General features: G+C 33.4%; 1 protein-coding gene across 1 annotated transcript in view; it reads left to right on the top strand.

Moving 5' to 3' along the window:
- Positions 1-16,159, top strand: part of Glipr1l2 (GLIPR1 like 2) — a 67,244-nt gene that overhangs the window by 13,668 nt on the left and 37,417 nt on the right. Inside the window, exon 3 of the mRNA XM_076855410.1 lies at positions 2,647-2,750. Within this exon, the coding sequence (XP_076711525.1) occupies positions 2,647-2,750 (104 nt within the window). The remainder of the gene's footprint in view (positions 1-2,646; positions 2,751-16,159) is intronic.

Here is a 16,159-nt window from a genome sequence, read left to right on the forward strand (position 1 = left end):
CCCAAGTTTATTTAAAACATGGTTATTTTTCAGTCAGTATTTCCTGGTGTCATGATTTATATAAAGCTCAAAACTTTGGAATTTATTCACATTGATCTCATCTTTCTCTTCCATCAAATGAATCATTCTCCAAAATTTTTTTGATGAACTTTTTTTTTATTTCAATTTTTTCTTTTTAGTTGTAGATGGACACAATACCTTTATTTTATTTGTTTTTATTTTTATGCGGTTCCAGGGATCGAACCCAGTGCTTCAAGCATGCAAGGCAAGCTCTCTGCCACCGAGCTACAACCCCAGCCCCTTGATTAACTCTTTTCTGTTAGCCCCTTCTTCTTCTAGAAAGTTATAGTTGTTCTACATTGTCTTACTCATATCAAAGTTAGACCCATTAATGTCTTTAATACCTTCAGTAAACTAATCAAATCTACTCCCTGACCTGCTACTATACTCCGTATTTTCTGCTTCTTAATGCCAGTTCCTAGAAATTCTTTTGTCCTGAATTTGGCCTGCTTGACTCCATTTCAATTCTTACAGTATATTTTCTGGGCTTTTTTGTTTGTTTGTTTTGGGGGTTTTTTTGGTACTGAGGATTTAACTCAGGAGCACTCAACCACTGAGCCACATCCCCTATTTTGTGTTTTATTTAGAGACAAGGTCTCACTGAATTGCTTAGCACCTCTTTTTTTGCTGAGTCTGGCTTTGAATTTATGATCCTCCTGTCTCAACCTCCTGAGCCATTGGGATTACAATGTGCCACCACACGTGGTCCTATTTTCTGTTCTTTTAATGAAGAATTCTGTTCTTTTAATGAATAATTTCTCTAAGAAACAAACTTTTAAAAGTACTAAGATTAGATGGGCTGGGGTTGTGGCTTAGTGATATAGCACTTTCCTAGCCTGTGTGAGGCACTGGGTTCAATCCTCAGTACCACATATAAATAAATAAATGAAATAAAGGTCCATCAACAAATATATATATCTCACTAAGATTAGAGATAAATAAAAAATTAAAATGGAAATGGTTCCTCTTTTGCAGAGGTTAACAAAACAAAATGAGTACTTTTTCTTTACTCCAGGTATTAGAAATATTAGAGTTGTACAGAGAATTTTTGGAATCTTTCATTATTCCCATCTTTTTTACTCAAATGCAAAATCTTTATTTTTTCTGAATGAAAAGTCCACATTGTGTATCCTCTTTTGGTACTCGGGATTGAACCCAGGAGCACTTAACCATTGAGCCACATCCCCAACCCTTTTTTTTTATATATATATTTATTTAGAGACACCATCTTGCTGAGTCTCTTAGGACCTCCCCAAGTAGCTAAGGCTGTCTTTAAACTCATGGTCCTCCTGCCTCAGCCTTTCAAGCTACTGGGATTAGGAGAAGCATGCAACACCACACCTGGCACCACACTTTTTTTTTTTTTTTTATCTTTCTTTATTTATTCTTTTTTTTTTATATATTTTTTTTAATTAATTTTTATTGTAGGTTGTTCAAAACATTACATAGTTCTTGATATATCATATTTCACACTTTGATTCAAGTGGGATATGAGCTCCCATTTTTACCCCATATACAGATTGCAGAATCACTTCAGTTGCACAACCATTGATTTACATATTGCCATTCTGGAGTCTGTTGTATTCTGCTGCCTTTCCTATCCTCTACTATCCCCCCCTCCCCCCTCCCCTCCCCTCTTCTCTCTCTACCCCCTCTACTGTAATTCATTTCTCCCCCTTATATTTTCCCTCCTTTCCCCTCACTTCCTCTTGTATATAATTTTGTATACCCCTGAGGGTCTCCTTCCATTTACATGCAATTTCCCTTCTCTCTCCCTTTCCCTCCCACCTCTCATCCCTGTTTAATGTTAATCTTCTTCTCATGCTCTTCTTCCCTACTCTGTTCTTAGTTACTCTCCTTATATCAAAGAAGACATTTGGCATTTGTTTTTAAGGGATTGGCTAGCTTCACTTAGCATAATCTGCTCTAATGCCATCCATTTCCCTCCAAATTCTATGATTTTGTCATTTCTTAATGCAGAGTAATACTCCATTGTGTATAAATGCCACATTTTTTTTATCCATTTGTCTATTGAAGGGCATCTAGGTTGGTTCCACAGTCTTGCTATTGCTGGCACCACACTTTGTATCTTATAATGTAATTTCCTCAACAAAAGGAGAGAGAAATGCTAATTTCAGTCAACTACTCTACTCTTTTTATCTCTTTGGTTTCCCTTTTGTAATCTTATTGTCTCTCTTTTTCTCCTTTTTATTCACAATTTCCATTTTTGCATAAAGTTTTCTCTCCTTTTTCTCTGCCAGTGACCTAGAACTTTCAAATTCAAATGGGTTGAAAATTAACTTATCATGTATGGATTCCTTTGGCTCTGAAGTAATATTCTGGATCAGGGTGGTCAAACTGCTTCTCCTAATACACTATTAGTAGAACCTGTTAAAATGTGTCTCTTAATGTAGTTTTGGAAATGCTGTCCTACATTCACAATAACTTTTAACTGTGTCTAAATTAAAATACTTCATAATCCTTGAATTTCTTGGTTATCGATTATGTGTTAATGGAATATATTATTGTTTAGAAGATAAAATATTAATGTTTAGAATTATGTTTTCTTTAAAAATTTCATTGTAGATTGTTTGGGATAACTCTTACAAAGTTGGTTGTGCTGTTACTCCATGTAGAAGAATTCAAAATATTAGACATGCAGCACTTTTTATATGCAATTACGCACCAGGGTAAGTTACTTTAAGATAATAAAAACATAAAAATATGTTTTCTTAACGTTAATATATTATTCTAAGTGTTTTATGAACTATAAAAAGTTAGGTATAAAGTATTAATTAAAAATTTATGTTGAAATATTTTAAATTCCATAGTGAAATAAGCCATAACTTGTACATATTAATTTTTATTTATACGCTACCCTTGTGTTACATGCTAGAAGAATACTAACTTTAGTATATTTCCAATATCTAGCCTAACTAGTTTAGAATTTAAATTATTTTTCAAAAAATTTATCCCTATATTTATGATAAAAGATAAAAGAAAACAAAATTAAACATGTTAAAATTTATGTAGTAAGGGTTGTTTTACATATACATCAATTTGTAATATGAAAGACATTCAACTGATCACCCAGTGTGGATTGCATTAATTAGGACTTGTCTCTTATATCTAAGGAGCCATAATATCTCTTAAGACAGAAGAAAATTTTCAAAGCCTTCTAATCAAGCTATCCATATTAAATTTGAACTCTTTATACTTATCATGTGATTATTTAGCTTGTATGTGAATATCTGCCATTTATGGGACTAATTACCCTTCATAATAATATCCATCTCTGGGAAGCTCTGTTGGAAATTTCCAAGATTTCTTACAGGCCATTATGACACTATAAATAATATTATAACTTCTAAATAAGTGAGAAGATATTCTAACCAATGTCTTCAATAAAAAACTAAAAATTGGCTTCTTAGTAGGATTGAGAAGGAAGTGCTGCTGAATATAATGTTTTGGAACTAAAGCATAAAGAAAACGAAAAAAGTATTGATTATTGATGGTATTCCAGTATATGGAGAAAACAATAGAACATAACAGTGAATTAAATTCAGAAAACCCTTTCCTGATAAAGAGATGACCACATTTAGTTTATATTCTTGCAAGGAGATAAACCCTTGTTAAAATTTAAACACATAAATAAATAATATTTTAACTACATAATAAAGTGTAACATAAAAAAGCAGGATATGCAAATAAGGAATGGTTGGTATGGAAGAGAGAGTAGTCACAAAAGGAGGTGGCAAATGAAAAGGAAATAGCAAAATAATATTCTAAGTGTAAGGAAGAGAATGCCAGTGAGTAGCAATCATGTTTAGGCTTTGGAAAAAAATGATTATGAAAAAGATACTCTGGAAATTAGAAAATGTGGGAAATAAAATATCATTTCAATAAAGAGATGGAGATTCTGAAAAACAACCAAACAGAAATTCTGAAAATGAAAGACTGAGCAAACCAAATTAAAATTTCAATGGAAAGCATCACCAATAGATTAGACCACTTTGAAGATAGATTTTTCAGGCATTGAGGACAAAATATATAATCTTGAAAATGAAGTTGATCATAAAGAAAAGATGTTAAACTTGGATTCAAGCTAGCAGGCTAGAGAAAGTCTTTATTCCTAGTTGCTCTGTGAGTCTGGATTCAAGCAGCAGTAGTACTGCTTTTTTGGGAGGTGAGTGAAAGAGGAATTTCACTAAAGCTTAATATTGGACAGCCAGAGTTTTGGAGACTCAGAAAGTTGGGTATATTAAACAAAGAAAGACTATATTGAAGCCAAGCCATTTTTGGCTGCAGCCGTAGCAGTGCTGGTCAGCACAGAGGAAGGGAAAACACAGAGGAACACAATGGACAGATTTAGTAGAGAAAACCCTGAAATCAGAAAAGCAGACTGTGATAAATTCTAGCCAGAGAAATTAAGCAAGAGAAGAAAATGAAAGGGACAAAAATAGGAAAGGAAGAAGTCAAATTATCACTGTGTGCAAATGATATGATCCAATACCAAGAAGATAAAACAAAACAAAACAAAAAAATCCACCAAAGACTGCTAAAGCTAATAAATTTGGCAAAGTAACAGGTTATAAAATCAACATGCAAACATCAGTAGCTTTCTTATATACCAAAAACAATCTGCTGAGAAAGAAATTAGGAAAGCAATTCTATTCACAATGGCCTCAAAAACAAACAAACAAAAAATAAACCTAAGAATAAATCTAATCAAGGAGGTGAAAGACCTCTACAATGAAAACTAGAAAACAAAAGAACATTGAAGAAAGACATTGAGGAATACCTCAAGATGGAAAGACCTCACATGATCATGGTTAGGCCGAATTAATACTCTTAAAATGGCCATACTATCAAAAGCAATATACATAATTAGTGCATCCCTATCAAAATACCAATGACATTTTTTACAGAACTAGAAAAAAATAGTCCTAAAATTTATTTGGAATAATAAAGACCAAAAATAGCCAAAGTAATTTTAAGCCAAAAAAGCAATGCTGGAGGCTTCATAATACCTGACTTCGAACTATACTACAGAGCTATAGTAATAAAAGCTGCATGGAACTGTCATAAAAACAGACATATAGACCAATGGTAAAGATTAGAAAACAAAGACAAACTCACACAGATAAGTCTTTTGATCCTTGACAAAGGTACCAAAAACATACATTAGAGAAAATATAGCCTTTTTAACAAATGGTGCTGGGACAGCTGGTTATCCATATGTAGAAGAATGAAACTAGAACTTTATCTCTCACTCTGTGCAAAAATCAATTCAAAATGGATCAAACACCTCACAATTAGACTAGAAACTATGCAACTACTAGAAGAAAACATATGGTCAACACTCCAGCTCAGGCACAGGCAATGATATTCTCAATAGGACCCCTACAACTCAGGAAATAATGCCAAGAGTTAATAAATGGGACAGCATTGAATTAAAAAGCTTCTGCAGAGCAAAGGAAACAATTAGGAATGTGAAGAGAGAATCCACAGAATGGGAGAAAACCTTTGGTAGCTGCTCTTTGGAGAGTGGATTAATTTCTAGAACATATAAAGAGCTCAAAAGCCTTACACCAAAAAATCAAATAACCCAATTAATAAGTGGGCAAATGAGCTAAACAGACACATCTAAAAAGAAGAAACACAAATGGCCAACAAATACATGAAAAAATGCTCAATATCATTAACAACTCAGGAAAATGAATATATGGTGTGTGTATATATATATATATATATATATATACACACAATGGAGTTTTATTCAGTCATAAAGAAACAAATTATGACATTTGCAGAAAAATGGTTGAACTAGAGACCATTATGTTAAGCAAAATAAATTAATTTCAGAAGGTTAAGGATTGTGTGTTTTCGATCATGTGGAGGCTAGTGAGGAAGAAGGAAAGCAAGTTGCTTGGATCTCCTAAAAATCACAGGGAGATCATTAGAGAAAAGGGGTCAATGAATGAGAGATATGGAAGGAGTGGGGAAATGCTGGGGATTGATATTGACCAAATTAGATTGTTAGATTGTGTGCATGTACAAATATGTAGCAACAAATCCCCTCATATATACAACTATAATGCACCAATAGGGGAAAATAGTGAAAGAAAGGGAAAAAAAAAGAAAGAAAAGATGTTAAGAATATTCAAAAAATCTGGGATAACATCGCAAGACCAAATTTAAGAATTACTAGGGTACATGAAGGTTCTGAAATACAAAGAAAAAGAATGCACAATGTTTTTAATAAAATAATATTATAAAAATTTCTTATGAAAGACATGGAAAAATGTCTTATGAAAGACATGGAAATTTAAATACAGGAAGCACATAGAATTCCACATAGGCAGGATCAAAAAAGATCTCCAAGACACATTAAAATGAAAATTCCTAATATTCAAAGTAAGGATAAAATTTTAAAAGCTGCAAGGGAAAGTGGCAGGTCACAATTAGAGGTAAACCAATTCAAATTTCAACTGAATTCTCAACCAAAACCCTAAAATACAGGAGGCTTGGAATAACATACACCAAGCTTTGAAAGAAAAAGGGTACCAACAAAATTACTATATCCAGCAAAATTATTCAGAATTGAAGATGAAATAACAATCTTTAATTATATGCAGAAACTACAAGAATTCATAATCATCAGCCTGCACTACAAAACATACTCAATAAAATATTTTATTTGGAAGAAATGAAAAATAAAACTGAAAACCAGCATAGGGATGAATTGCAGTAGAAGAATGAATTAAAGGAAAATGAAGTCTGGCTTAAACATTAGAAAATAAACATTACAAATAAATCAAAGTGACAGGAAATAAAAATCATCTCTATAATAAGTTGAATATAAATAGACAAAACTCTTCAACCAAAAGACATAGATTGGCAGATTGGATTAAGTAAATACCCCAACAGTATGCTATTTGCAAGAAATACAAAGACATCCACAGACTGAAGGTGAAAGGATGGGAAAAGATATACCATGCAAATTGTAGCTGAAATGGGTAGATATTCTCATATCAGACAAAGTGAACTTCAGCTGCAATGCTGGAAATTTTTTTCTTATTTTATTATCTCTAACCTTCTGAGTCTCTGATCTGCTTTGAATGTCCAGTTTTAAATTCCAGTAAAGCTTTTTTGTTCACTCACCTTGCTGAGAAGCTGCCTGTCTGCTTTCTTGGTTTCATGCCATGGAGAAGCCAGGAAAGTAACCTTCTCTATTCCATCATCTTAAAACCACCTCGACTTCAAGCCAAAATTAACAGAAGAGACAAAGAAGATCACTTCATACTGGTTAAGGGAATTATTCAACAACAAAATATAATGATTTAAAATATTTATTCCCTAAATTATGGTTCATCTACATTCATAAAACAAACCCTTCTCAATATTAAGAATCAAACAGACCACATTACAGTAATACTGGGTGATTTCAACACATCTCTCACCACTAGATAAATCATTCAGATATAAACTAAGATTTTTTTATAGCTAAAAAATACTATTAATCAAATGGATTTAATAGATGGATATAGAATATTTCATCCATCAATGACTAAATTCACTTTCTTCTCAGCAGCATATGAAACATTTTCTAAAATAGATATTTTAGCTCACAAAACAAATCTTAGAAAATACAAAAAAGTAGAGATAATTTCTTACATCATTTTACATCATGATGGAATTAAGTTTCAAATCATTGACAAGATTTGAAAGATTTTTTAAGCTCCACCTGGAGCTTAAAAAATATGCTTTTGAATAGTGAATAGAATAGATAGCAGAAGAAATCAAGGAAGAAATTTAAAAATTCTTAGGAAAAAAACCATAATAGTGATACAACATATCAAAATCTCTGGGACAATCAGAAGGCAGTTCTGAGAAGAAAGGTTAAAGCACTGAGTCCATATGTAAAACAGAAAGATACCAAATAAATAACCCAATGTTATACCTTAAGACCCTACAGGGAAAAAAAGAAAAGATAAAAACTACAACTACAATCAGTACAAGACAGGAAATTATTAAATCAGAGCTAAAATCAAGAAAAATGAGAATGTAAAAAATACAAAGTATCAATAAAACAAAGAGTTGGGTTTTGAAAGTATAAACAAGATTGATAAACTCTTAGCCAAACTAACAAAAATAAAGGAAGATGCAAATGAACAAAATTTGTGATGAAAAAGGAAATATCACAAACACCACTGAAATCAAGAGGATCACTAGAAACTATTTTGAAAATTTGTATTTCAATAAACTAGAAAAATTTTAAGATGTTGACAAATTTCCAGAGACATATGACATACCCAAATTGAACTATGAAGACAGAGAAAACTTAAACAGATCAATATCAAGTAACGAAATTAGAGTAGCTATTAAAACTTTGTGGGAAGATGCAAGATGTCAGGCCAGAGGGAGGGAGCATTCTGTGTTGCACCATGACCTGGGACTCAAGTAGAGAGAATACTGCTTCTCTGCAAGTCATATTCGTGCTCCTGCACAGAAATCACAGCCACCGTGCCCATGAACAACTCTAGGCCTGAGTGTCAGAGTAGGTCTCCCAGCTACTCACCCACACAGGACTACCAGGTGCCTGAGCAGGACCATCAGCATCAGCACCCAAGCAGAACTTTCTGCCACCCACCCAAGCAGAAATCTCAGATGCTGCTCCACACAGGACACCAGCAACTACCCATGTGCAAGAACTCCAGCCACCACTCCCATGTGGACCCCCATAGGGGCTCCTCCAGTCACCTCCATCTTGAGACTCTGTAGCAACAGAGATAGTCCCCTGTGTATGGTAGCATACCTGCACCTTGAAACTTCACACAGGCTCTCAAGATAGTCGACAACTCCACACTACATTGCCATAGAGCTGACTTTGAGCACATCACCCATGTCCAAAGCCATCTCCTGATTCCCCCACTCAAATAGACACCCCATTGCTGAAAGCAGCTGCCTCCATGTTGGGTCACCTTCAACATTATCTTTAGTGGGGGCAACTCCCAGTTTGAAACTCCAGCTGGCTAGGTACCCAGTTTCTAACTCCCCCCTCTCCCCAGCAGTGACTAATCCAGCACAGTGACACCCTGGTTACCTTCACCATCCTTAGGGCAGAGATACTAGCTAACAACAGATGACCCCACCTATTGGATGAGAAGGGAAGCAGGAAAGATACTGATTTCCAACCAAAGCAGTCTTTATTTCTTCCTTTGAGATTTTTTTTCTTCTCCCTCTCTATTCTCCTGCCATCACATCCCCAACATATGTGAAACCAAGTACTTTGCATAAATTAGGATTTTGAGGATTGTGACATCTGAATAGTATATTATACATGTGTTGTATGTTCTTTTTTCTCCAATTTTTACTATTTTAACATTTTTAAATTTTTTCTTAATATATATGTGTGTTTATTTTATGTACTCTACTGTCTTCCTGCTTACTTGTCTACCCAAAATTACTTCCTCTGTATTCTACTGCTATTAACCTTCTCTTTATATTTCTCTTTCAAACTTTCTAAGATATAATAACTCTATATCCTCATCTCCTACTTCCTCAGCATATCATCCTACACCTCACCCCCAGTTCTTTGTCCACTGTCAGAAACTGTAAACCCTTTTACAAACCTATTGATTATATTGTAGATAATAATTGAATTCACCATTTCTGTACATTGTGACCAAACTGTAAATGTCTTACCAACTATTTCTTTTTAGGTTGTATATTGTTTATATTGGGATCTGCTAATATTGTTTTTTCCCTCAAAGGAGAGGTATTGGAACCCTACAGGGGCACTATTAGCCTATAGGGTAAAAAGTGGTAATGCCTCAGATCCACAGTTCTAGAAGGGAAGACACACGAGCAACATGAAAAGGCAAGGAAGGAAAATGCCCCAAACAAATAAAGATACCATATTATTAGAATCCATGGCTGGCACAGCAGAAGAAATTACAGAGAAGGAGTTCAAGTTGTACATAATTAAAATATTTGTGAATAAAAGGGTGATATTAGAAAGCAAATACAGGCAGCAAAAGATCATTTCAACAAAGAGCTACATAAACAAATACAAGAAGCAAAAGATTACTTCTGTAAGAAGATAGAGGTTCTAAGAAAAAAAAAAACAAATGGAAATTCTTGAAATGAAAGAAAAAATAAACTAAATTGAAAGCATCACCAACAGATTAGACCACTTGGAAGATTGGACCTCAGAAAATGAACACAAAATATATACTCTTGAAAAGAATGTAGATACACAGTGAAAATGGTAAGAAATTATGAGCAGAACATTCAACAAATATGGGATAGCATTAAAAGACCAAACTTAAGAGTTGTTGGGATAGAGGAAGGCACAGTGTTTCAAACAGAAGGAATGAACAATATATTCAATGAAATAATATCAGAAAATTGTCTAAACATGAAAAATGAATGGAAAACCAAATTTAAGAGGCATACAGGATGCCAAATGTACAAAATCAGAACAGATCCACACCAAGGTATATTATTATGAAAATTCCTAATATAAAGAATAAGGAGAGACTATTAAAAGCCACAAGAGAAAGGAATCATATTATATATAGGAGGAAAACAATTAGGTTATGTGCAGAATTTTCAAACCAGATCCTGAAAGAAGATTCTGGAACAACATATGTTAAGCTCTGAATGAAAATGGATGCCAACTAAGAATCTGTATCCAGCAAAACTAAGCTTCAGATTTGAAGATGAAATAAAAACCTTCCATTATAAACAAAAGTTAAAAGAATTTACAGCTAGAAAACCTATACTACAGAAATCCTTGGCAAAATATTCCATAAAGAGGAAATGAAAAACAACAATGAAAATCAGCAAAGGGAGATATTACACTAAAGGAAAAACTAATTAAAGGAGAAACCAAGTCAAGTTAAATAACAAAAATTTCTGGGAATACAAATCATGTCTGAATAATAACCCTGAATGTTAATGGCCTAAACTCACTAATCAAAAGACATAGGCCATCAGAGTGGATCAAAAAAAGACAAAACAATATGCTGTCTCCAGGAGACTCATCTCATAGGAAAAAAAAAAAAAAACATACAAAGAACGAAAGTGAAAGATTGGGGAAAATAATACCACTCACATGGACTATGGAAGCAAGCAGAGATTTACATCCGCATATCAAATAAAGTAGACTTCAAGCCAAAGTTAATCAAAAGGGATAAAGAAGGACATCTCATACTGCTCAAGGGAACCATACATCAACAAGACCTAACAATTATAAATATATATGCCCCAAATAATGGAGCATCTGTGTTCATCAAACAAATTCTTCTCAAGTTCAAGAGTCAAATTGACCACAATGCTATAATTTTGGGTGACTTTAACACACCTCTTTCACCACTGGATCAATCTTCCAAACAAAACATGAACCAAAAAAAATATATAGAACTCAATACTACAATCAATAACTTAGATTTAACTGACAAATATAGAATAATTCATCCTTCAACAAGCAAATACACTTTCTTTTCAGCAGCACTTGGATCCTTCTCTAAAATAGACCATATATTGTGCCACAAAGAAATTCTTAGCAAATACAAAAAAGTAGAGATACTACCCTGCATTTTATCAGATCATAATCGATTGAAATTAGAGATCAATGATAAAATAACAAATAAAAATTACTCCAACACCTGAAGACTAAAAAATATGCTATTGAATGATGCATGGATAACATAAGACATCAGGGAGGATAGGAAAAATTCTTAAAGTTATATGAGAACTCTGATGCAACTTATCAAAATCTCTGGGACACTATGAAGGCAGTACTAAGAGGAAAGTTCATTTTATGGAGTTCATTCCTTAAAAGAAGAAAAAGTCAACAAATTAATGACTTAACATTACATCTCAAAGTCCTAGAAAAAGAACAAATCAATACAAAAAGCAGAATACAGGAAATCATTAAAATCAGAGCTGAAATCAATGAAATTGGAACAAAAGAAACAATTGAAAAAATTGACAAAACAAAAAGTTGGTTCTTTGAAAAAAATAAATAAAATTGACAGACCCTTAGCCATGATAACAAAGAGAAGGAGAGAGAAAATTAAAATTACTAATGTTCATAATGAAAAAGGAAATATCACAACAGACAAGTACCAAAGATAATTAGAAATTATTTGGAAACTTTTACTCCAATAAAATATAAAATATTGAAGGCAATGGCAAATTTCTAGAGTCATATGTTTTGCCCATATTGAATCAGGATGATATACACAACTTAAACAGATCAATTTCAAGCAATGAAATAAAAGATGCCATCAGAAGCCTACCAACCAAGAAAAGCCCAGGACCAGACAGATATACAGCTGAGTTCTACAAGACCTATAAAGAAGAACTAATAATATACTCTTCAAATTATTTCATGAAATAGAAAAAGAGGCAGCACTTTCATACTCATTCTATGAGGCCAGTATCACCCTAATTCCAAAACCAGACAAACATACATCAGAGAAAGCAAACTTCAGATCAATATCTCTAATAAATATAGATGCAAAAATTTTCAATAAAATTCTGAGAAATCAAATACAAAAACATATCCGAAAGATAGTGTACCACGATCAAGTGTGGTTTATCCCAGGAATGAAAGTTTGGTTCACCATACAGAAATAAATAAATGTAATTCATCACATCAATAGACTTAAAGAATCATATGATTACATCAATAGATGCAGAGAAAGCATTTGACTAAATACAGCACCCATTCATGTTCAAAACAATAGAAAAAATAGGGATAACAGGAATATATCCCAAACATCATAAAAGCTATCTGTGCTAAGTCCCAGGCCAACATTATTCTATATGGAGAAAAATTTAAAGCATTCTCTAAAAACTGGAACAAGACAAGGGATGCCCTCTTTTACCACTTCTATTTAACAGTTCTTGAAACACTGGCCAGAGCAATTAGATAGACCAAAAAAAAAAAAAAATTAAAGGGATACAGATAGGAAAAGAAGAACTCAAATTAGCACTATTTGTAGACAATATGATTCTATACCTAAAAGACCCAAAAAATACCACCAAAAATCTTCTAGAACTAATGAATGAATTCAGCAAAGTAGCAGGAAATCAACACCCATAAATCAAAGGCATTTCTGTATATCAGTGACAAATCCTCTGAAAAGGAAACAGTGAAAACCACCACATTTACAATAGCCTCAAAAAAAAATAAAATAAAATACCTAACAAAAGAGGTGAAAGACCTCTACAATGAAAACTACAGCACACTAAAGAAAGAAATTTAAGAAGACCTTAGAAGATGGAAAGATCTACTTTGTTCTTGGGTAGGCAGAATTAATATTATCAAAATGACCATACTATCAAAAGCATTATACAGTTTTAATGCAATTCCAGTCAAAATCCCAATGACATTCCTCATAGAAATAGAAAAAGCAGTTATGAAATTCATGTGGAAAAATAAGAGTTATGAAATTCATGTGGAAAAATAAGGATAGCAAAAGCAATCCTTAGCAAGAAGAGTGAAACTGGTGGCATTACTATTCCAGATCTTAAACTATACTACAGAGCAATAGTGACAAAAACAGCATGGTATTGGCACCAAAATAGACTGGTAGGCTAGGTACAGAATAGAGGACACAGAGACTAACCCACATAATTACAGTTATCTGATAGTAGACAATGGCACCAAAAACATATATTGGAGAAAAGGTAGCTTCTTCACCAAATCATGCTGGGAAAACTGGAAATCCATATGCAACAAAATGAAACTAAACCCCTATCTCTCAGCATGCACAAAACTCAACTCAAAATGGATCAAGAACCTAGGAATTAAAACAGAGAACCTGCGTCTAAAAGAATAAAAAGTAAGCCCAAATCTGTATCATGTTGGATTAGTCTCTGACTTCCTTAATAAGACTCCTATAGTGCAAGAATTAAAATAATAAATCAATAAATGAGATGAATTCAAACTAAAAAGTTTTTTTCTCAGCAAAAGAAACAGTGAGGTGAATTAAGAGCCTACATCTTGGAAGGAAATTTTTACCACTCATATGTCAGATAGAGCACTAATCTCTAGAGCATATAAAGAACTCAAAAAGCTAAACAACAAAAAACAAATAACCCAATCAATAAATGGGCCAAGGAACTGGACAAACACTTTTCAGAAGATGATATACAATCAATCAATAAATATATGAAAAAATGTTCAACATCTCTAGCAATTAGAGAGATGCAAATCAAAACTACTCTAAGATTTCATTTAACTGCAGTCAGAATGGCAGCTATTAAGAATACAAACACCAGTAAGTGTTGTTGAGGATGTGGGGGGAAAGGCACACTTATACATTGCTGGTGAGACTGCAAAATGGTGCAGCCAAACTGGAAAGCGGTATGGAGATTCTTTGGAAAGCTGGGAATGGAACCACCTTTTGACCCAGCTATCCCATTCCTTGGTTTATACCCAAAGGACTTAAAAACAGCATACTATAGGAACACACTCACATCAGTGTGTATAGCAGCACAATTCACAATAACTTAACTGGGGAACCAACCTAGATGCCCTTCAGTAGATGAAAGGATAAAGAAAATGGGATATATATACCCAATGGAAGCATTAAAAGAGAATAAAAATCATGGCGTTTGGAGGTAAATGATGGAATGCTAAGTGAAGTAAGCCAATCCTAAAAATCCAAAGGCTGAATGTTTTCTCTGATATGTGGATGCTGATCCATAATGGCGATCAGGGGGAGCATGGGAGAATTAGATGAATTCTAGATAGGGCAAAGGGGTAGGAGGGGAAGAGAGGGCACATGGGGGTAGAAAAGATTGTAGAATGAGATGGACATCATTACCTTAAGTACATGTATGAAGATACAAATGGTATGAATATACTTCACATACAACCAGAGATATGAAAAATTGTGCTCTATATGTGTGATATGAGTTGTAATGCATTCTGCTGTCATATATAACAAATTAGAATAAAATAAATAGATTTTCATCCAAATTCTACCATACCTTTAAAGAACAACAAATGTAAATCCTCATCAACATATTCTATGAAATATAAAAGGAGGGAACATTGGCAAATTCATTCTATGAAGCCAGTTTCACTCTAATACCAAAACCAAAGACATGAAGTAAAGAAAACTTCAATCCAATATCCTTGATGAACGTAAATGCAAACTTCTTAATAAAATTTTGACAAAGTGCATTCAAAAACACATTAGGAAGAGAGTGCAACATGATCAAGTGGGGTTTATGCCAGGGATGCAAGATTGGGTCAACATACACAAGCTAATAGAATTAATAGAATTTAGGACAAATTAATAGAATTAAGGACAAGAATTACATAATTATCACTATAAATGCAGAAAAAGCATTTGACAAAGTCCAGTGCCCATTTGTGTTTAAAACACTGGAGAAACTAAGCTAGAAGGAAATTACCTCAATATTGTAAAAGCCACGTATGACAATCTCAAGATCGACATCATACTGAATGGAGCAAAACTGAAAACATTTCCTCTAACAACAGGAACAAGACAAATGTTGCACCTCCTGTTCAACATAGTCCTTGAAAATCTAGCCAGAGGAATTAGGCACGAAATGGAGATTAAAGGGATACAATTAGGAAAATAAACAAAACAAAACAAACAAAAACTAAAGTCTCTCTGTTTGCTGGCGACTTGATATTATATTTAGAAGACCCCAAAAACTCCACCAGAGGACTTCTAGAGCTAATAAACAAATATAGTAAAGTAGCAGATACAAGATCAACATACATAAATCAATTGCTTTCCTGTACTCCAACAACAAATCTGTTGAAAAAGAAATTAGGAAAACTATCCCATTCACAATAACTTCAAAAAATAAAATACTTGAGAATTAGTCTAACAAAGGAGGTGAAGGAACTCTACAATGAAAACCATAGAATTCTGGAAAAGAACTTGAAGAAGACCTAAGAAGACAGAAATAGCTCAAATTCGTGGATAGGCATTTACTATTGTCAAAATTGCTATACTACCAAAAGTAGTATATAGATTCAGTACAATCCCATCAAAATACTAATGATATTCTTCACAGTAGTAGAAAAAACAATTGT

The sequence above is a fragment of the Callospermophilus lateralis genome, chromosome 4, assembly GCF_048772815.1.
Source record: "Callospermophilus lateralis isolate mCalLat2 chromosome 4, mCalLat2.hap1, whole genome shotgun sequence".
Lineage (NCBI taxonomy): Eukaryota > Metazoa > Chordata > Mammalia > Rodentia > Sciuridae > Callospermophilus > Callospermophilus lateralis.